This window comes from Protopterus annectens, chromosome 1.part2 (genome assembly GCF_019279795.1).
Source record: "Protopterus annectens isolate FY-2018-M chromosome 1.part2, PAN1.0, whole genome shotgun sequence".
NCBI classification, from domain to species: Eukaryota; Metazoa; Chordata; order Ceratodontiformes; family Protopteridae; genus Protopterus; species Protopterus annectens.
The window spans coordinates 1,242,025,673-1,242,049,080 of record NC_056727.1 but is presented as its reverse complement, the minus strand read 5'-3'; the positions used below and the strand labels follow the sequence as shown (position 1 = coordinate 1,242,049,080).

Here is a 23,408-nt window from a genome sequence, read left to right as displayed (position 1 = left end):
AGTTGTATAGAGAATTCGGAAATAAGGTAAAAGGAATTGAAAGACTGCCAAAAAAAGAGGAAGTAGATACATTTTGGAGAAGTATCTATGAAGATCCTGTGGAACATAACAAAGATGCTAAATGGATAGAAGAAGTAAAAGAACGAATAAGAAGTTTATAGGTACAGGATATGAAGTGGGATGAGATAACCAGAGAGATTGAAACAAAGTTGAGAAAAGCCTCTAACTAGAAAACCCCAGGCCCAGATGCAGTACCTATCTTTTGGCTTAAAGTATTAACTTCTTTGCACGAGGATTTAGCCATGAGTAAGAACTATTTATATGCACACCTCAAACACACACCGTACTGGTTAACAGCAAACAATGCTCTTCCTTAAGGGTGAACCTGCAAGCTACCCTAAAAATTATAGACCGATAACTTGTCTTCCAACGATGTATATAACGGGAATTGACGCCGACAGAGTTTATAGTCATTTAGAATAAAACTCAATTATGGCAGTAGAACCAAAGGGCAATAAAAGAAATTTATATGGAACAAAGGATCATTTGTTGTTAAACAAAGTTATAGTGGAGAACTGTAAGAAGGGGAAGAACCTAAGTATGATATGGATTGACTACAAAAAAGCATTTGATAGTATCCCACATTCATGGATAAAAGAGTGCTTAAAAATGCACAAGATACACCCTACACTGATTGACTACACTACATGAGCCATGAAACAGTGGCAGACCACTTTGCAATTAAGCTATAATAAAGGACAGATTATTATCCCAGGGATAAAAATTCAAAGGGGGATATTCCAGGGTGACTCATTGTCACTGTTGCTATTCTGCCCTGCCATTAATCCATTACGCTGTTTACTTCACAGCTTAGGTCATGGCTACAATTTGGCTCCTAGAAAACATCAAAGTCGAATGACTTCTCATTTTCTCTTTGTCGATGATTTAAAACTGTATAGCTCATCAGATGAGGAACTGAAAGCACAGCTGCAGGTTGTCAATACTTTTTCAGAAGATATTGGAATGTCAGTTGGTCTTGATAAATGTGCAAAAGCAACCTTTAAAAAAGTAAAACTGCAGCACCAGGAAAACAGTTTGGGACAAGAATATGATATAAAAAAACTTGAGCAAGAGGGTGTGTATAAATACTTGGGAATTGATGAAGGCTCAGCAATAAAACATGAACAAATGCAAATAAAACTCAGTAGGGAGTACTTTAGAAGACTTAAATTAATCCTAAAAACAGCACTGACATCTAGGAACAAGATCCAAGCTATAAATCAATTTGTTCTTCCTGTCCTTACTTATAGTTTTGGAGTGATTGACTGGCCTCAAAAAGTGTTGGATAGACTGTATATTAAAACAAGGATGCTTCATACTTACCAAATGTTGTTTGTCTTATGGCTTTTCGCCACAGCGGAACTCCAGTCCGCTAATGATTGGCAGTTGTTTTTTATGGTGTCGAGTTGCCAGCCCGACGCCCAACCTTTAACAAAGGCACGCCCATTCAACGCATGTCTTTTGAACGCCCACTCGATCGCGGGGAGGACATGCAGACTCCACACAGAAGGTGCTCCCAACCCAAGCCGAGAATCGAACGGGAGAACCTCTTGCTGTGAGGCAACAATGCCACCGCTGCACCACCGCGGTTCATACTTACCAAATGATTTATAAAAATCATTGTATACCAAGATTATATATTCCCCATTCCTAAGGAGGGATGGGCCTCCTTGAAATTGATTACATGTATAGATCTGCAATCGTGGGACTCCAGACATATCTAGTGCCCTCACAAGATCCAAATGTAGTGAATGTTTTGAAACATGAGGAGAATAAATCTAAGAGGACACATCTGGTTAATTTAGCAGAAGCATATTGATGTCAAGCAGGAATGGAAATCAAACCAGAAGTGGGTAAAAAACAGGCAGCAACTGAATGTGCTAAAAAAACAAAATAAAGAATATAAAGTGAAGGACCAGATGAGAAGGCAAGAAATGTGGAAAAAACATAAATATAGTTGCAAGTATAGAAAACTTCTGGAAGAGCCTCATGTTGATCAAGAACAAATGCAGGAATGGTTAAAGAGAGGTGAATTCACATCAAGAAATGAAAGGTTAATATTGGCAGCCCAAGATAGTGGGCTACATACACGATGGTTTACAAAGTCCATTGAACATGTGGGAGAAACAGACATATGTAGGTTTTGTAAAACCGAACTGGAAACAGTCACACAGCTTATTGCTGGTTGCTACGCAATGATAGCAGAGGGACTGTAAAATGAAAGGCATTATAATGTGACAAGACTGTTACACTGGAGATTGTGCAAATATTATGGTATCGAAGTGGCTGAAAAACACTGGAAACATGGGCCACAAAGAATCACAGAACATGATGAAGTTTATATCACATGGGATCACCCAATACCAACAGTTCAAAGGATAGGTGCTAGAAAACCAGATATAGTGGTCCAAGAAAAGAAGGCAAAGTTAGCATTGATCATTGAAATCGCCACACCCAGTGACTACAGTGTCTTGCGTAGAGAGAGACACAAAGTCATAAAATACCTGGATCTGCAGGCAGAAACAAGAGCCATGTGGAAGAAAGATACCCAGACATTTCCAATAGTAGTAGGAGCAACTGGTCTTATAAAAAAAAAAATTTACAAGCATATTTAGATATGCTACCAATTCATGTAACACCATACAAATTGCAGAAAGAGTCATTACTGGGCACATTGCGGGTGCTGCGAACAGCACTTTTGGCTAACATCAAAGAGTGAAAGAATACTAATTTCATGAACTTTAATCGTACTTTGACTTGGGTATGGGGTCCATTCCTGTCATGGTATTAGAAACCCAAAAGACTTGGAGAAATTAAAAATGGTGAAAAAACAATACTTCACTAATGTCACTATATTTTCCTGACTGATCTAAAGAATTACTGTTCCCTAGTTCATTTACTAGAGCAAGAGGGGAAGATGTAGATGAGGGGGTCCTTCTTTGTCAGGTTTCAAAAACAGACTGCTCTGACACTTCTATCTCATCTAGTATTAAAACCTCATTTCAGTGCTGGATTACAAAATTACATCATATACATCTGGTCATCTGACTTCTTTTTCCCACACTACCTCTCTTTAGACATTGAACCAGAATCTCGCACATATGTGTTACCATGCACACAGACAGAGCTTTGCTAAGGTGCATTATAGCATCTGAATGCTATAAAACCATTTCAAAACTTCCACCCTTCCAGGGTAGCAATTAGTTCACCCCTAAGGACAATACAGTGGTATTCCTAGCCCTGGTTTTCACAGACATTTTTTTTTCTGGCTGCAGTCAGAACTGTAAGATACAATCCTTATGGCCTAAACCAGGTAATTTAATTTCAGACTATTTTTCAAAGTTAGCTGGACTGAGATTAAATTCTTCTCTTCCAGTATCCTCTGTTACAATATATTCATTTCAGCAGTTAACAGTACAGTCTGACATTCAGGTGTATTTATTTTCTGTCCAGCATGACCCACTGTTGGCACATTTTTAACACAAGCAGCTTTACAAATATATTGTCAACCCAAGCACTTGTACAAATGAGTTTGATATACAAATGACATAATTATTTACAAAACTCCAGCTAGCTGTGCTGGCATATGTTTCACATCCACTGCCTTACTTCTCCTGGCATAGCTGGCACTTCCTCATCATCACACAAAGAATATTTTAAAACCACAACCCCCATCCCCCCCCTAAAGAGCTGGTCTAATCTTAATGCAGAATACCATTTGGAATTATCCGAGTGGTTAACCTATTTGAAAATTATGGGGAAATGGGGTTGAGGTAGGAGTAGGATTATGAGACTGACAGAGAGAGAGAGAGAGAGAGAGAGAGAGAAAGCGGTCTTATCTGCATTGCTGTCAACTATCCATATCTTCACCGAATGTCCAGATTTTTGCCTCATGTTTTTTGTCTCTTCCTCATAAAATTTGTGGATTTCTGAAGTTTTGTTGCAAATCAGTGAGGTGCGAATTCAATAAATAATGACAGGCATTTGAGGCAGTTTATAAGAGCAATATTTCAAATTTGGCCCCCCATTATTTTTGGCTTTGTCCAGGTTTTTTGTGCTAAGAGGTTGAGAGTTATGCTTGTGTGAGTGAATGCGGGTATGAAACCAGAGACGACTCTGTGTACATGTGTGTGCGCGTGTGTGTGTGTGTGTGTGTGTGTGTGTGTGTGTGTGTGTGTGTGTGCGTGTGTATGTGTGTAAGCAGAAGAGACTGTGTATGAGAGAAAGACAGAATGGGCTCTCTGAAAAATTGTTTTACTTATTTATTTTTTTAAGTACTGTATTATTTTTATACATTTTTATGTAAAATGCTTCCTCCAACATTAGGCCTCATAACACCCCTGGGTGGGCAATTAATTACACATTAACCCACACCCTGTTGGGCATTACTGCTTACATAAACCGCTTATTTCAAGGACCACAGGATTTCAACACTCAGTGAGTTAACAGTCTAATGCTGCAGTGGTGTAGCCAGGCATATTCTCTGTATTCTACTGTGTACTTTTTTTCTGAGCACCACATAAATATGGCTTTTTTTCAGGTCATATTACGTCTACAACTGTCTAAATGAATGTGTCCAACAACAGATACAATATTTGCTAATCTAAAAACAATATCTTAAATAGTTTTAGGGGAACGGGTGAAAATGTTTCTTACATTTAGCAAGTGCTTGGGGGGAAAAGCAATTTGAGATATGTGTCCATTTTTAAGTGATATGTATCCGGGGGGGGGATAACACTAAGATCTTTTGAGTTTAAAGTGGAATATGCTTGCTATACAATATACATTTAATGAATATAAGCTCCATGGCTTCAAATAGTACAGTGCAGACATTCAGAATGTTCCAAGGATGAAAAAACTGTTCACCCATTATATACAGCTAGTAGTTTAGAGATACAACCTGGAAGTCATGGTCCATTTCACAGACTTGCTCAGAAATGCATCGTGCACAAATCAAATGCTGCTGGAAGTAATATTAGAACAGCATGACAGTACAAGATAATTAATCTAAAATAGGCCACAGAGCTCAATCAAACATGCTACAGTTTCTGCTTGATCTAATGCTTTGCATTCAATGAACATAGAGTGTAATAAGAATAAAAAAATGTAAAATATAAACTAAAGTTTACCTTCTTTTGATGTGTGTTTCACCTCAGGATCTTCATGTCTTCTCAGCTCTGTTTTCTGTTGTTGCTCTGTTCTGCTATTTATATAGCTACCATGTGGCATTTCTCTCGCATCATGATTGTCATCAAATACACCTTTATTACTATCAATTCTGTTTTTATTGCTATCAACTGCTTCATGACTATCTATAATCAAAGTTGGAATTGTAGCAGAGTCCGCTTTGGGGTGGGGCAAAACAGCATTACTTCTGATATTTGAATCATCTGCCATTTCTGTTTTTTTGACAGACGCACATGGAACAGACTCAGCCCTGCTATCATTCAACTGTCCTCTAGAGCTTGAGAAACTGTAAGTTTTGTTTTGAGAGGTGATTGGTGCATTTTTGTCAGTCCTGACATGACCCTGACTGTCACTGATGTTTTGTCCAAAATCTGCTATGGTGGTAACATTCAATTTCTGCTGAAGTTCTGAACACAGTTGGCGCTCACAAAGAGGTGGTGTTTCATCAACAGTTGCTGCTTCCACTTCTGGCTTCGTAGAATCTGTGTGTAAGGAAACATCTTCCTCCTTTTCTACATTTGAAGCATCCGGTTCAGAGGTCCTGTGAACATCTGCTTGCACAGAAACCTTTTGACCATTTCTTTCACAAGTGTCATTAACAGCTTTAGAAACACCTCCTCCTCCTGCAGTTGCTCCATCTTTCGGCAAGCTTTTCTTGTTTGGCCTGTGAGAATAAAATTACCATTATTAGAATCCTGACAAAACAAAGTAATCTTTAGAATGATTATATACATTTTCATTGGGCAACATCACTTTGGGAATAACTTCTTTGCAATTTACTGGGTACCCGTGTCATTGTATAACAACTCCACCATCAAGAGTCCTCGAAACCTTCTGGCATTCGTGCTCTCTTTTACATTAAGGTAGAATGTAGGTGGCTAGAACAGAAATGTCTTTGTCTTACCAACATTGTGTTCCAACCTTCTTCCTCATTCACCAGCGAAATTGTCAGCACAAACCTTTGCTGTGTATGGCACCCACATCCACACACAAACCAGCACTTGTGTGAATGTGCACACAGCATCATTCTGTTAGCACCAAGTGAATGTCAAGTTTGATTATAATAGCACCCAACTTCATCCAAGTGACAGCAAAATGAAAACGTATACCATCCCTCCCTTTGTTAAACATTTGTGTGTGGGATGCTTATAGGGGTCACATGACTTTTCCAGTATGACTATACCAGTACATATCTGGCAGAATACATCAAATGCGCGCTCAAAGAACATGACTTTTTAGTTTCTCTGTCTTGTAATCCATGTAACTTGCAGAATATTTGCAAGTGGTAAGCACTTTACTTTGCATTTCACATACTGTAAATGGAACATTTATGCACGCTAACAGTGTTGCAACAGCTTATTCTACTTTATAAATTCTTTTTTTTTTCTCAAAAAATTTTTTATTAATTATATGAATAGCAAGACAATTAAAAGATTATACATAACAAGAAGGCATAAATGAACATATAACAATTCATCTAGTGATAACAACCTTCATGAGATTTTGATAAGTTATTTAGAAATAAAACATACACCATATGTACACTATATACAAGTTAGGCAACCTGAGAGAAAAAAAAAAAAAAAAATATTTAACATTAACTATTTAATATGTTTAGAACCTTTTCTAACACAGCCTTTCTAATAGCTTTTTTTGGACTTCCACCTAAGTATCTTTGAGCATCAATAAATTTAAAAGCCATTTTCTGGAAAGTAACCCATTTTAATTTAGAACGATCAATCCAATTTTGTATTATATAAAGTTTTAGTAATGAGCAAATAAAATGATAACATGAATATCAACTTTTGAAAGATGAATCAATGGAATATGCAGAATAGCAAATTCCCGTCAACGTGGATTTTGATATCCCATTTTCTGCAGTCTGACTTTCAAAGATGTCCACAATCTGTGAGAAAATGACAATACCATAGAATATGAAGGAGGTCTGCTTGGGGATGAGAACAGCATGAACACGAAGGGGACTTATTTGGGTTAAATTTGTTTAATTTGATTGGGGTAAAGTAGGCATCATTATTAATCATTAATTGTGTGTATGCTAATTTTTAAAAGGGATAAATTCCTTAGTGTGTCTAATAGCCAGGACTTTCTGAGATTCTGACAATTGGGAATTATAATTCAACCAAACATTAGATAAGACAGTTGTGGTCCATCATTAAAGAATTAATTAATTTATATGAGTTTGAGAGCATTTTATCAGATGATGAAAGTATTTTAATAATCGTGTTAAGGTTTTTCAATTGTGAGTCTATGGGGACCAGAGATACAAATTTGTTTTAATTATTGCTCTTAGTTGTGTAAGAATTGGTGAGTAATTCCAGTTTACTTTCAATAACTTACGCCAGTCAGATAAAGGCAAGTCAAGATATTTCAAAACATCTCCTACTTTTAGATTTTTAATTAAAGGATAGTTTGTTAAGTTCAAAAGTTTATTGTCCAATAATATATTTGGGTTTAGATGAATTGGCTGAACATGGTGCGAGATCTTTTCTAGTTTACACATTTTGAGTAAGGTTTGGAAATCTCTAATCTTTTGTTTAAATACTGTAGATATATTTTTAATAAATAAACTATCCAGGGAGATAAAGGGAATAGCTTCAGGATTTAAATTATTAGAAATGACATAATTATACCATAATTTTATCCATAAAGAGTGATTTGGATAAGAAGTGTTATTGAATTTAGAGATAGTAAGAAGTTTATTGGATGAGACAATCAAATAATAGAGATAAAGATTAGGTAAACCCAAACCTCCCTTGTCCTTCGAAAATGCCAATCTAGAATAGGAAATTCTAACAGATTTAGGGAACCATATGAATTTTGCCAAAGCTTTATTTACAGACTCAAAAAAATTTTTTGAAATTATCTGATCAGATGATGAGAATTGGTAAAGAAATTTAGGCAGAATATTCATTTTAATAATGGCCACCCTTGAAAGAAATGAAAGGTTTAGCTGCTTCCATCTGTCCATATCAGACAATATAGAGTTCCATAATTTATTAATATTATTTTGAAAGGAAGATTTATTATTGTGTTCTAAATTGATTCCTAAATATTTTATATTATAAGTAAACTGAAAATGATCGTCTGGAAACAAAAAAGATTTGTGTGCTAAATGATTTAAGGGAAAAATATGAGTTTTAGTAGAATTTAAAAGATAGTTGGAAACCAAAGAAAAATAATCAATAGAATTCATTATCTTTCTGTAATCAGATAATGGAGTTTGAAAGTAGATTACTAAATCATCCACAAAAGCAGAGAAATGAATATTAGTATTAAGAATTCTAGGGATGTTATGAAAAGTATTTTGAGTAATAAACAATAGCAAAGGTTCTAAGTAAATGTTGAAAAGAAAAGGGGACAATGGACAACCCTGTCTTGTTCCTTTAGTGATCTTTATCGGAGCAGAAAATTGACCATTAATGTATAGTTTAGTAAACATATTCTTGTATAAAACTTTTAAAAAATTTATAAAGAATAAGGGAATATTAAAACATAACATAGTTTGAAATAGAAAGTTCCAACATACTCTGTCAAAGGCATTTGATGCATCTATAATCAAAGCATATATAGGGTTTGGATTTTTCTTAATGAGATGAAGTATAGTCTCTAAAGATAGAGTATTATCCCAAGCATGTCTCTGAGACATAAAACCTGATTGATCTGACGAGATAATTGAGGGTAAAATCCGTTTCAATCTGTTAGCCAGAATAGATGACAGAATCTTAATATCCATGTTAATTAAAGAAATGGGTCTATAATTTACTGGGTCAGATTTATCTTTATTATTTTTTAGAATTAGAATGGTTTTGGATGTGTTCCAATGAATATCTGAGATATCATTAACTCTTATATGATTGTAAACTTTAAATAGAAAGGGAAGAACTACCAATTTGAAAGTTTTGAAAAATTCTGGAGTAAAACCATCAGGTCCCGGAGATTTACCCAATTTAAGATTATCTATTGAATCCGAGATTTCTTGTACCGATATAGGGTAGAAAGTAGTTTTGCTGATTATCATTAAGTTTAGGGAACTGCAAAGAGTCTAAAAAGAGTTTTGAGTGTTTATCTTTAACAGAATTAGAAGAACCTGAATATAACTCAGTGTAAAGAGAGGTGAAAAGTTGAATAATCTCTTCATCAGTATTATATAATCTGTTATTATAAGATAAAGATGTAATATTTGGATTTCTGAAGTTAACTTTAATAATTCTTGCTAACAATTTAGATGGAACCTGGGCCCACTCTGAATATGAAGCAAGTAGCTTTTGTTCAGCTAAGGAGAGGTTATTTTGGTGAAGCAGAATTAAATCTTTCTGACAATCAAAATTTGTTTTTCTAAAGTAGCATCATAGTTCAGACTAAGATGATTTTCCAATGAAGAAATTCTTGATTTTAAGAATTCCTCTTTCTTAAAGTATTGTTTTTGAAAAAAGCAGCTTTACTAATAAATAAACCTCTTAATCTTGCTTTACATGCAGCCCATTGTATGTCATAAGGACTGTCTGATGATTCAAGACTATTCACCATTTCATTTAGGATTTCTGAAGCTTGTTTGCAAATATCTTCATTTGACAATAAGTTATTATTTAAGGTCCACTTATTAAACATAGTTTTATTTTTGATATTGGGTTTTATGTTCAATTTTAGTGAAATTCTTGAGTGATCCGAAAAGAATCTGGGTTCTGTAGTAAAGTCCACAATATATTTTGAAATATAATCTGAAATTAGAAAGAAGTCTAATCTGGACCACGAATGATAGCACTTAGAATAATAAGTATATATATCATTCTTGTTTATATTTTTAACAGTGCGGAGGGGATCTATTAAATTATATTCTGTCATCAAATCATTTATAGCCAGAGTAGATTGAAGATTATAGGTGACAGTGGAGCGAACGATCAATTACAGGGTTTATAACTGCATTCCAGTCACCACCCACTATAATATGATGATCCTTATAGGATGCAAGAATATTGTAAATTTTAAAATGAACAAATGTTGTGAATTACATGGGCCATATAGATTTAAAATTAATAAGGGTTTGTCCAAACCAGCAATAGAAGCGGTAAATAAGCACAACCTCCCTCATCATCAAATTTCTCATCAATAATATTCCCAATGAATTTTTGTTTAATGATTATAGCTACACCTCTGGAGTTAGATGAGTCACCTGAAGCTATAATCTTTTTGATCCATTTTTTTAACTCTTTATTCCAATCAATACGTGAAATATGGGTCTCTTGAATAAAACAAATGTTAGCCTGTGATTTAAAGATCATATGAAATAATAGTGACTTTTTCGCTTTATCTTGAATGCCTCTAACATTCCAAGAATCTAAAATTATGTCAACAGGCATATTCTACAAGTATAATCATTATTGATGCTATAAAAGTGAACTCAAGGTGCAAATCCAAAACAACATTAAAAAGAAGAAGAAAAAATAAAAGAAAAACAGTCTTTAAGTATTCAAGCAAGTCATCAAATAACATTTGTTGAAAAAAAAAGAAAAAAGTTTTTTTAAGAACCATGAAATGTATAATAATAACCTTTATCCTAACCCTAGTGCCTACCCACCAATCCCGCTGTGATAAAGGAAGAGCAGAAGAACATGAAAAAACATTGTAATTATAGATAATAATAACCTCAAGTTAGAATACAAATTACTCAAAGGAAGCCTAACATAACATAAAGTCAGAGTAATACTACTAAAAATATATACAAAATTAACTAATTTCAAGACGTCCAACATGCTTAATCCCTACTTCTAATACTAATCTAAAGCTCCTATCCTTAAATTGAAATTTATAGTGATTAAATGTATTCCCTCAAGTATTTCAAGAGAAAGAGAAACAAGTAAATAATAAATAAATCACACTCTGCTTAACTAGAACACTCTATCATAAGAAGTAATACAATTAAAACTGAAAGATATGTAAGATAACATATATAAGTATAACAAAACCAACTGGTAACATTATAATATAAGTAAATAAGCATAGCATTACTGAACTAAAGATAATAGTCATGCACTATCTACTGAACCTTCTTTAGTACTTTAGTGATAATTTCATTAATCAACATGACCATTAGTATGATAAAAGCACTAATACCTGTAGAATGAGTATTTAGTTATAGTTCAAATAAAGCAAAAACAACTACCAAGCAACCATATCTCAAAATGAAAAACAATTCAGTCTGGAGATGCATCTATTAACTAGATAATAATAGTACAGGAACTATTCAAAATGAAATATTATAAGCTGTAAGGTTTTAACACTAGTTAATATACATGAATAAAGTATAATTATATTATTAAATAGTAACTTAAACAGCATCATATATATTGGACTGAATGTACAACAATGTGCATACATATAATTTTAAATCTACTTTTTGAATATTTTACTAATGACTCTGTTAGGTTATGTAGCCATACTATTCTTCTAAGCTATAGATGTAACATAACAAAACAGCATGAAAAGACAAGGCTTTTAAAGTAAACATTTTGAACATCTAATTAAAACAGAAACAAGCAAGCTAAATGCAGTAAATCTAAGGGCTTAAATATATACATGTAGATTCAGCTAATCATATTAAAGATAGTTATTTCAAACCTTTCAAATAAGTAAAGGCTTTCTTAAACATAAACTACTAATCATAAATATCACATCCAGCCTCTGAGAAGAGAGAGAGCAGAGAATAGAAAGAACATGAAACTTTCATATGAACAGGTATACTTTGTAACATTTGTCAAATTAAACACTTCAGTATAATATAAAATATTGTATGAAAAAATATTCTGAATAGGAAAATATGTTCATTTCTTTACACATCCTTTAGAATTTTAATATATAAAACTAACATGTTCATTTGTTTCCAGAAACATTTTCACTCTGCTTTATGAAAGTAGCAGCTTGCTTTGAAGTCATACAGACACACTAAAAGTCACTGAATATATTATGTGACATGAATCTGTTTAAATTTAAAAAGCAACCTTCATTTATGAAGAGAAAACACTTTAAATAATAGCCAGATCTATTAAAAAGTTAGTGCTATTGAATACTTGTTGAAAACAAGCAGACTTGTGTATTTGAAACTGTCCTTCTTTCCTCACAAATGATGACATCACCATCCATCTCAGAGAAACAGTAGTATGTGCATGTTCATGCAGAGCATCAGCTGGAACTCTGAGGGGAAGATTTTCTTGCTAGAATGTTGAGATGGAATGTTTTTCCCTCCAAAAATCATTTAGCTTACACAGAAGGCTGTAACTCCAAAGCTTGTAGTAAAATTAACATATTATCTATTTACACAGCAAGCATATGTGAGAGAAAGAGAAAAAAGTAAATACAGGAATTTAAATGCTTCTATTAATCCACACAAATCTAACAAGCATATATCCTGTCACTGCACACTGTCACACCAAATCCATCATGTGTAAATTACATGACAAGTTCTTAAGGTAATATAATTATGTCACACCAGAATTACAAATCATGTAACACAAATACTGTCAGATTAAAGAAAAGAAAAGATCAAACCTTATTGTAGTTCTTTAACAGTAGAATATTAAGATACAGTGTCAGGAAGCTTTTTAAATGTTTTAAGAAAAATGTCTTTTGCATCTTTAGGATCTGAACATACAAATCTTTTGTCATTAGCTGTGAAAGACAAGGTATTAGGATATGCCATTCGAAATCTAATCCCTCTTTTATCAAGTCAGCACAATAGGGGCTAGTTTTTGTCTATTTAATTTGATCTGTGCAGGAAGATCTTGGGAAAATTATAGTTTGTGAGACTTCCATATGAATTGTTTCTTTGTTTTAGCAGTTTCTAGGATCTGGAAAGTGTCTTGAAAGTTTAGTAACTTAGTATAAATTAACCTTGGTGTGGAAGAATCTTGCTTTGTACGCAGTGCTCTGTGTGCTCTCTCTACAATTATAGATTTTGAAGAAGCTTCACAATTTAACAGTGTTTCAAAGATATTTTTAGTCACAGATAACAAGTTTTATTGTCATAAGATTCAGGTAAACCACGAATAATGATGTTATTTCTTCGACTCCTGGCTTCCAGATCCAATATTTTAGCTTGTAAATCTGAAACAGTTTTATCTCTAGATTTAAAGTCACTTTCCAATAAGTCTGTTTTAACCTCCAAAGCTAAGATTTTATTTTCAATAGTAACAATACTATCGTTTATTTGCTTTAAAGATTTACTAAAGTCTGTAAACTGTTCTGAAAAGTTTTGTATAGCACTTTGGATTGGTTTTAATGCTATTTTTAGTTCTTCTAAAAGGAAATTTGAGCCATTTAAATCTTTATTACTTACATTAAAAGTTTCTGTAGGTTGTCTAGATGATTTCAGTCTTTTTGAGCCTGAATCTTTTTCAGGAGAGAGCATTGAAGTATATTTGGCCTTTGTAGGCTGAGTCTCCATGGAGTCAGATTTTGTAGCCATGCCCAGAAATGGAATGCAGTTAGCAGGATACCAGGAACCAGGAACAGACTGGAGCAGTAGGAGTCCCAGCAGCAGAGAGACCAAGAATGTTCTGAGGTAAAATAAATCCCAGGATAATAATTCCAGAAGAAAAAATAATCCAAATGCGTAGAAAAAGATTTATAAAATCTTTTAGTATAAAAATTTGAGGAAAAAGGTTGATGTAAAGTTGTAAAAAAAACCAAAAGTTAAATAGCTGTGAGGAGCTCAGAGAGTAAGGACTAGACTAGTCGGCGGCCATCTTGGAATCCCTTATAAATTCTTATATGTAGCATTACCATTATACAAATAATATTACTAAGCTCTGATATTGTTTAACTAAAGTATGCAAAATTTAAAACAAATTCAGTGTACAAAACTCCAAATCACCATTATGAATATATTATATGTCTGCAAAACACTGGAGAACAGAAATATTTGGGTTTTGCTACACAACAAAGTGTTTCCTTTACTTCCAAGGTTATTACTCTGAATTATTAGGCTTATTGGTGTTATAGCTCCCATCACATGCAAAGTGCAGAGGGAAAGCTTGCAAGCTACCAAAATGAGAAATGTTAAGTTAAGCAGTTGCAAAGTACTGTCTGGGCAAATTACGTGTCTACTAATGTATCACTTAGATGTAGTAAATCTAAGCACTGTTGGTATGTTATTCACTATAAATGGGAAATTCTTTAGTTATATACACTTTATATCTTGGGAATTTTAATTCTCCTCCAGTAATGGATTACTGAATTCTGTAAATTACAAAATAATCAGAACAGAAGCATCAGTTTACTACAAGGGAAATGGAAATGAATCCGAAATAGATTCTAAGCATCTCTTGCATTCAAGGTAATTGTTCAGGGATTAAGAGATACAGTGCTGTAAAATCAGTCGTGTACCAAATGGCTGCCTAAAAGTCTTTTTACAGTTTTTCAGCTGATTATCCCGAAGCATTTCAAGCACAGTGTCAGTCACTGCAAATACCAAATCTGGCATACCACAATAACTTGTTCTGCACTATGCATACATTTTTACTATTTAACTGACTGGCTCCAAGCAGTATAAATATATTTCTACTACCATTTATACTGAAGACCTGGCCATCATCAGAACCTCATGGCCCATGAAAAACATAGAAATAAGACTCCTGTTTAGTGTGCACTCATAAGTCTTGAGAGAAGGAGGGTCCACTTACTGCAAACTTAAGACAATGCAGTAGGTTAACATTCCTACAGTTAACTATACCCTTCCCTGCTATCCATACTCAACACCAAAGGGGCCCTCTTGTGAGACTAGTCAGCAAATAATATCAGGAGATTTGGATAGATGCAGCTTCCCCTTCATGCAGACTGGCATAATAACAAGATCAATAGTTAAGGGAAAACCACTGGCAAAACCACCCACACAATGGAAGCCACAACAGAAATGGTAGGAATGTTTATTCCACACAATGAATATGGGTTACTCCATAAATGTCTCTGCCTCCTTCAGAAATCTGCCTATACGTTCAGAGATAAGTATTGGGATAGCTGCCATATCAGCATATACCACATACCTTTCTTGAACAAACTAAGTTAAATTTTATTATCTCAAAAGGAGAAACATCATTGCATTTACCTGGAGCAGCTCACTGGCTGTATCTTTACTGACCTATCACTTTCGATCTTAGACCACAGGCTCTCAACAGTCCACTCCAAATAAATAATACATTATGTAAAATTTATTACAATAGAAAACTCTTAAAATTTTCCTTTTTTAAGTGATCATAATTTCTATTGTTTTACATCATTAACAGTGTGGCTATTAGAAGAACTTCACAAGCACGGATTACACACAGTATTAACTTCACAGAATTCTGATATTAAGATAATACACATTAATTTTAACATAAGAATCAATATCATCAGAGCAAATTAATACAGTAAAAACACTCTTCCTTGAACAATGTAATCCAATAATCTGTGTGTTCAAATCATATCCAGCCGCATCAGTGCAAGCATAAAACATCAGTCAGCTGAGACCGTGAGGTGTACAGAAACATAGAACAAACCACGAAACACTATTTATAAGGAAGTCAATCACAACACTATCTTGGAATATTTACTGACAGCATATCACATTAAAAAGCTTCCACACATTGGTTAATCTTTTCTATCTATGGGAGTATTCACAAAAAGTGTTAATAAATTACACCAAAGCTTTAGAGGGATTTCTTCCCTTTTTAACTAGTGCTTAGCAATGAAAAATGACCTAATCAGAGGTGAAAGAAACAGTCTTAACTGTGCTGTGTAGTTATGCCTAATTGGCAGTTACAATCACTTCTACTGTTAGTAATTGACACTGGACTGTTCAATAAAAAGTACCAAAACTGGTTGATTAGAGCTACAAAACTAAGTATGTCTATAATAGCAATTCTTCCACATGGCTCACATTCTGGTGATTGCCACTTTTGCACTGTAAGTCTGTGGGAGTCATGTATGCATTACATAGCATCATAACCTGTTGATGAATGAAGTTCTTGAATGGTACATGGTATATGCAAGATGAAAGAAGAGTCAGGATGAACATTTATCTTAAAACTCATGAAAGCCAGTATTTGGACATATGTACTTCTGACTAATAAGAGGAAATTACAACTGGATCATGCATAAAGGATAAGCAGCATTTCTCTTTGGGATACACCAGGAGATGACAAGTTCCAATTTCTCAACATCATATGTAAACAGACATGGGTACACGGCAGCTGAAATTCTAATCAGATTAATACATTAATTAACTCTTGATGCGATCCCAGCATGGTCTCAAAATCACTAGAAATCAAAGTATAATTACCCATTAACTGATATGGGAAATGGTTTCTGATTGTGGAAAAAGAATAAAGTCAACACTGTGAAATTATTCAGTGGACCATGATTATCTGCTAATGGTTATAATAATAGAAATTCACTAAATAGGCCCCTTTTTGAATAAAGCTCTAGACATCCAAGATCAATAGTTTTTAAAATGGTTGGAATTTGGCAAAACAGCTTAAGTATTTAACTATAAAATGAATGTGAACTCCCTAATCTAAGAATTATAAAAGAGCTACGGGCCATAACAGTGTATTGTCATGAGAGCAACTAAGGGGGGGGGGCGGTCAAATAATGTGAACAGCTGACAATTTCAATAATATAAAATAACTTGAGGATCAAGGTTTCGGCTCATTTTTACCATTGGGATCTGAATGGTCCATAAGACTTACTATCAAGTTATTGTTTTTCCACAAGAATTTTACAACAACTTTGTTAACCAGTTACAAAAATATATTTTATATATGAAACTGAGCTACTGTTAAAAAAAAAAACTTGGGAAATTAATTTTTAATAGAGGAGCTTGCCAAAGACCAAATATTAATGTTTCCAGTTTTCTATATTCATTTTACCTTACTCAAAACTGAATCAAAGTTAGTACCAATAAAGGAATAAATACATAGTTTATATTTAACCCCAAGGTATTTCAACTTGTTTACTGAGATATTTATGGAAGAAGCCAGGAAGGATAACTTTATTTAGACTTTAAATTACCAGTAAATAAGGAGTAATCTATCAATCAGATTATCGTTTGGTGCTGTAGTTAATACAGTTTCAATAAACCTGGAATTACAAAGTTAGGATTATGAAACTACAATAAAATATTATCAGTGAAAGTAATACTGAGAATAGAATTACCAAAATGTATCCCTCAGTTTTCAATTTTTAATATTTTGTGAATAACACTTCAGATAAAATAATAGAGAGAGAGAGAGAGAGGATGACAGAGGGCATTCTTAACCTTGTACCAATCAAAATTTGACAGACTCTAAAAGCTGGCTATTTACAGAAAGACAAGTAGAAGCTGAATCATTTTAATTATTTAAATGTACTGCAGAGGAGAAAATGTTAGCACAGCAAAGTGATAAGTTACATGATCTCATTCAAAGCTTTACAGGAAGAACTACGCACAGATTTCTCATTATGGTTAAAAATGAATTCTTCACCAACAACCTCTTCCTGCGCGTGGGTACTGCACGGCCCCAAAAGATAACATACCAGCAAAAAAACAGAACGGAGCCAGCAAACAGTGATCAAATAAACTGTATTAAAATTAAAACATCACAGCAGAAAAAACACTCATACCGGTTTCGGCTGGTAAATTACACAGCCTTCATCAGAGTATCAAAAATCACAGTATTTCCTGACTCTTAAATATATAAGCATACAATCCCATTGGTGGAAACTTTATAAATATTCATTAAGTCCTGGAGGGAAAAGCCCACCCAGCTTAATGATCCACTTTTTTTCTTTTCTGTTTAGAATCTCATGCCAACCAATTTTATTTCTACGGTCACCCTGAATCACATCAATAATTGTGAATAAAAATAATGCTGATGGGTGTGACAACTGGTGCTTATACAATGCATTTGTAAGCTTTTTCTGCTTAATATTACTATAGTGTTCTGAGATGCGTAACCTTAAACATCTGGAAGTCTGACCAATGTAAAATGCACCACATTTGCATGTGGCCATATAAATGGCCCAATCAGTACTACAGTTACAAAAGATATTAATATCAAAGACCTTTGAACAGTTGCGACTTGAAAATTCCTTAGTGGTACAAATATATTTACAGTTTACACAATGACCACAGGAAAAACAACCATACAGACTATGTCCAGAAATAGTAGTTTGTATTTTCTTCCTACCTCTCATATCACTGGTTTTGTAATGGTTAAAATAAGATCTCAGGTTTTTACCATTTCTGTATGAATACATACATTTCTCAGGGATAATCCTGGCAACATCTGGATCACTCTGCAAAATATTCCAATGACGCTGTACAATATTAACAAAACCAATGGTGTTTCTCCCATAAGTTGTTGTAAGTCTGAGTGGTTTGGATGATGTATTATCCTTGTCCTTATCCTTATATTGAAGTAACTGACTACGCTCCATGCCTTGTACCTGCCTCATAGCATTTGTTACAACCCCTGCCTTATAGCCTCTTTGTTTGAACCTATGTATAAGGTCCTCCGAATTTTTATGATATGTTGAATGTTGCGAACATATCCGTTTAGTTCTGATGAATTGGGATTTCGGGATGTTATTGGCTATGTGTGGGGCATGAAAACTTGAAGCATGCAGCAATGAATTATACTGAGGGAATTTCCTATGAGTCTCACTCTCGAGTGTGCCATCAGAGAGTTTCCGTATAACCACATCCAAAAAGATCATCTTATGGGTATCATGTTGTTCCGTAAACCCTAGGCCCCATTCATTGTTGTTCAAATATTCTACAAAAGCCAACAGACTAGACTCAGTACCCCTCCACACTAGCCAGATATCATCAAGATATCGTCTCCAAATATCCATTTCTGAAAGAAAAATGTTTCTGGTGGAATCATAAATTAACTTGGTTTCGACATAGGCCATAAAAAGATCAGCGTATATGGGGGCAAAAGAAGCCCCCATAGCCGTGCCCTTGATTTGCCAATAGCAATTGTCTTTATAATAAAAAACATTGCAAGTCAGGACATATCTAGCCATGTCTACCAGGAATTCATTGAATGTTGGGTCATATAGACCTGAGTATTCCAACCAATAAGCCAAGGCCCGAAGGCCAGCTTGATTTGGGATATTGGTATATAAAGCACATACGTCAAGCGTACATAAATACCAATCTTCTTCCAACTGAGCATCAGATATGATTTGTAGAAAACTTGTAGTATCGTTTAGTCTTGACCGAAGAAAACCTAACAAAGGTTTGAGATGTTTAGTCAAAAACAAAGACAGGGGTTCAGTTAGATATTTTCTTCCAGACACTATGGGTCTCCCCGGTGGGTGTGTAAGATTTTTATGCACCTTCGGAAGAAAGTAGATATATTGAGAGCTACAATCCTTAATTGTAAGTTGGAATAAAGTATCTTTGGAAATTACACCCCTGTCCAAGGCATTTTTAAGGAAAAGTTCAATACACTTGCTGAATCTATGTACAGGGTCATTAGGCATATGGTTATAATATCTAGTGTCTGATAATTGTCTGAGGGCCTCACTGTTATAATCATCCTAATTCTGTACTACAACTGCCCCACCTTTGTCTGCTGTTGAAATCACAATTTGTTTGTTTTTCTGAAGTTCCAACATGGCTTCTTTCTCCCTAAAAGTCATATTATTATGTTTCCAGACCAAATTGGAACCATGAAAGTGAACATCCCTAAGAACACTTTTTTGAAATTGATGCACCACAGCATTCATCGGTGGGGAGAAATTGGATGCATGGTATGTAAATTTCCCTTTTTCAAACTCCAGACCAGAATCTCCAAAAAACATTTTCAAATTAATCAATCTACAAAAACTAGACAAATCTTGTGCGAATGTATCTTCAGAAATGATGGTACCAGGAATAAAATTAAGGCCTTTATTCAAGATTTTCACATGTAAATCAGATAAAACATAATCAGACAGATTTAGAATATTGTTAACAGTGTTTTGATTTAAGTCCCCAATGCCAACTCCACAAGTCCCTGTACATTGTGTATTCTTTTTGTGTTTGCGCCCACCCCGTCTACGTGTGCTCCTAAAGGGGCTACCCCCGGGCTTCTTTTGGGCAATGGTGATCCTGTTGCTGTCAGGGATTCACTGTCAGTGCCTGATGATGTATCATCCCATGATGAAGTAACATTGTGATTACTCTTTCTCAAAATGGATCTGGGTCTTTTCCTTTTCTTGTCTGATATTGGGAGATTATTAAATCTCACATGCTTAGATTGAAAAGAGAATGGATTGCCCAGAGAATAATCCTCTTGGTCTCTATTAAACTTTTTCATCTTACGTGACCGTAATTCAGCATCAAATTTCTTTAAATCCTGAGCCACTCTATTCAATTTACCTTCAAAAGAAGGCTCCTGTTCAAATTTTTTTAACTTATCTGCCAAAATCATGATTTCAGACAGCCCCTTATCTATAGCACGATTATGAAATTTATAAAGTTCAACCACAAAAGACATTGTGGCTTCATGTTGTATTTTAGCCCATTGTGTGGTTAGTTCATCATCTGCATCACTCACATGTGGAATAGTCCTTATTCTTAATCCCCTAGGGGTAATATTGGCTGCCTGATAAGCCTTAAAAAGCTTGCTATGCCATACATTAGCTCTTAAGGCCCTTAGTGACCTATTCAGGTCATCAATTAGATTTTGACTTGTAATATCAGGGTTAATGTTCCCCAACATATCTCCATTCACATCTTTATTTGGATTCAGGCCAAAAACCCTTAGATCCTCTCTATCAGCCACTAAACCAGAAATGAGACTAGATAAATCCATAATGGCAGGAATATTAACCACAAAAACTGTATAGCTGCCAATAATGGTCAGTCAAGGATACCACGACAGCAAGATAGTTTATTGATAGGGACTATAGCAGCAACACCAGCTGCGTCCAATTAAGGCTACTAATAAGTAAATATGTGTTGATGCAGAGGATGAGAACAACCCCCTTGTAATGAAAAAAGCCAAAAATAAAGGAGGCTGTGGAAACCAGAAATGCGACTCAAAGACCAAAATATAGAGTGGATCAGGTTTTAATAACCAAAGCTCAAATGGGAATCGGAACTTAGAGAGCTAATCCAATCTAAAATGAGGACTCCTGAATCCTGATAAACCCTCATATGCACTTCCATAGAATATAAAATAATACTGTATTAACCCTTAAATAGGTCAAGAATTATTTGTGTAATTATGAACCAAACCCAATTATGTACCTTAGATAAAGGCACAATATATAAAAAACAACAACACAACCGTCAATTGGCAAAAATATAACTTGCCAAGAAAGGTCATTCAATACTGATCCTGTGGGGATATTACCTATTACAAAACAGATATAAATATGATGTCTTATAGGTCCGTGTGCCAAACCATTATGCTGACCATAAATAAATATAAACTGTAGTGGGCTTGTTGCAACCTGGATATACCAGGTCTACAAAAAGTGGGTGAATATTATAATGCTATTGATATATTGTTATAATGATTGTGACCACAATTGGGGGTCCCTCTATAATCGCTGATAATAAAGAATCAGCCTACAATGTTAACAACAACCTCAGATATGGATCTAATCAAATAATCCGGAAAAATCAAATTTAGCCATGTATGTGTAGCCCCTACTAACCCCCAAACCAATAAACCAATGCATATAATAGATACAATAAACAAGTATATACATATAAGTCAATTGCAAAAGGTAATAGTCTTAGACCCCATAGAATGTTACTGGTTAAGAGGCCAAGTCATCAAAAATATAACAAGTAGGTAGATCTACTAATAATATCAAAATTTGTAGATAGTGCCTCTTGTGCCTACAAAACCAGGATTCAATAATGTTTGTTAACCATACTAAAAATATAGCAATAAAGGGATCATTGAATCCATATTACCAGCATTTATACAATCCAAAACAAAACAATTGACCCTATATTCCAAAATTGTCCCCCTACTGACTAGTATAGTGGAATGTAATTCCAGATATCTGGCGTATACTAAATATAGTGTGTTACAATACCAATCCTGGATATATTTAAATATCCTTGATCAGGGTCGCCAATTATGTAATGGCCATAAAATCAAACACCAAGTTTTGTATTTGTAGGTACATATAGATAGTAGAAAACACCACCTAAGGTAATGCAAAAATATGGACAACGACTTATAACCCCTGCAAACACAACACATATATTATTTAAATCACATAATCGTGCCCATAAATATGTTGGATACAAACACCTAGAAAATTAGAATATCACGACTTCCTAGTATATATATGAAGATATATTCCTATCCCTATAAAGCATTAATATGCCAAAGGATACTACACATCCACTATCCGTGGATCTTCATTTCACCCAGAGGTCCAAGTTCCACGAGTTATTAAGTCCAAACTATTGCGTTTTGATATATATGCCCTCTTGTATCCAAATAGTCGCAAAATATAATGAACTTTAAATGTGATAGGCAAGAGAGCTGATTATAAGCCCATATATCCGTGAATACACACAATACTGCATAACGGCCCTTATACTGGTACCCTGACAAAAAATTCCTCACTATAAGTATCTATGGCCCATAATTGCACGTAATGTGTTATATCATGACATAATCTTGCCCATACACAAAAAAGTTTCATAAACGCCAAAAAACATGCCCCAAATGATTGAATAAATAAATCACAACTATTTAGTATACATATATACAGAAAAGACCGTATCCCTATTAGGCATACATATTCAACATAGTTCTACAAGTTTGGAAACCGTGAGTCTTTGACCAAACCAAAACAAAGATCCTAAAGTTATTAAGTCCAAATTGAAACGATAAATTATAAGGTCCCTCTTCTTAAAAAATGTCACCAGGAAATCCGATAGTCACCAACTTGTGTTGAATCTAAGTGCGATGAACAAGAAAGCTGCTTGTAAGCACATAAATCCGTAATACATACAACGTAGTTTGGCCGGCCCTTGCACAAAAACAAAGTTAGTCAATATAAATCCCACGAACCAAACGATGTTCACTGCAAGAGTATGTTCCACATAAATGCAGTAAAAAATAATAGTAATGGTCGCAAATGGTAGAGACACCTCAACATAC

At 34.4% G+C, this 23,408-nt stretch overlaps 1 protein-coding gene across 2 annotated transcripts in view; it reads right to left on the bottom strand.

The window, feature by feature from the left end:
• The window catches only part of LOC122792322 (nuclear receptor coactivator 7-like), a 1,388,015-nt gene that overhangs the window by 274,751 nt on the left and 1,089,856 nt on the right, over positions 1-23,408 (bottom strand). For both annotated transcript variants that reach the window (XM_044060116.1, XM_044060117.1), the window contains one exon: positions 5,190-5,911. In XM_044060116.1, coding sequence (XP_043916051.1) covers positions 5,190-5,911 — 722 coding nt within the window. The remainder of the gene's footprint in view (positions 1-5,189; positions 5,912-23,408) is intronic.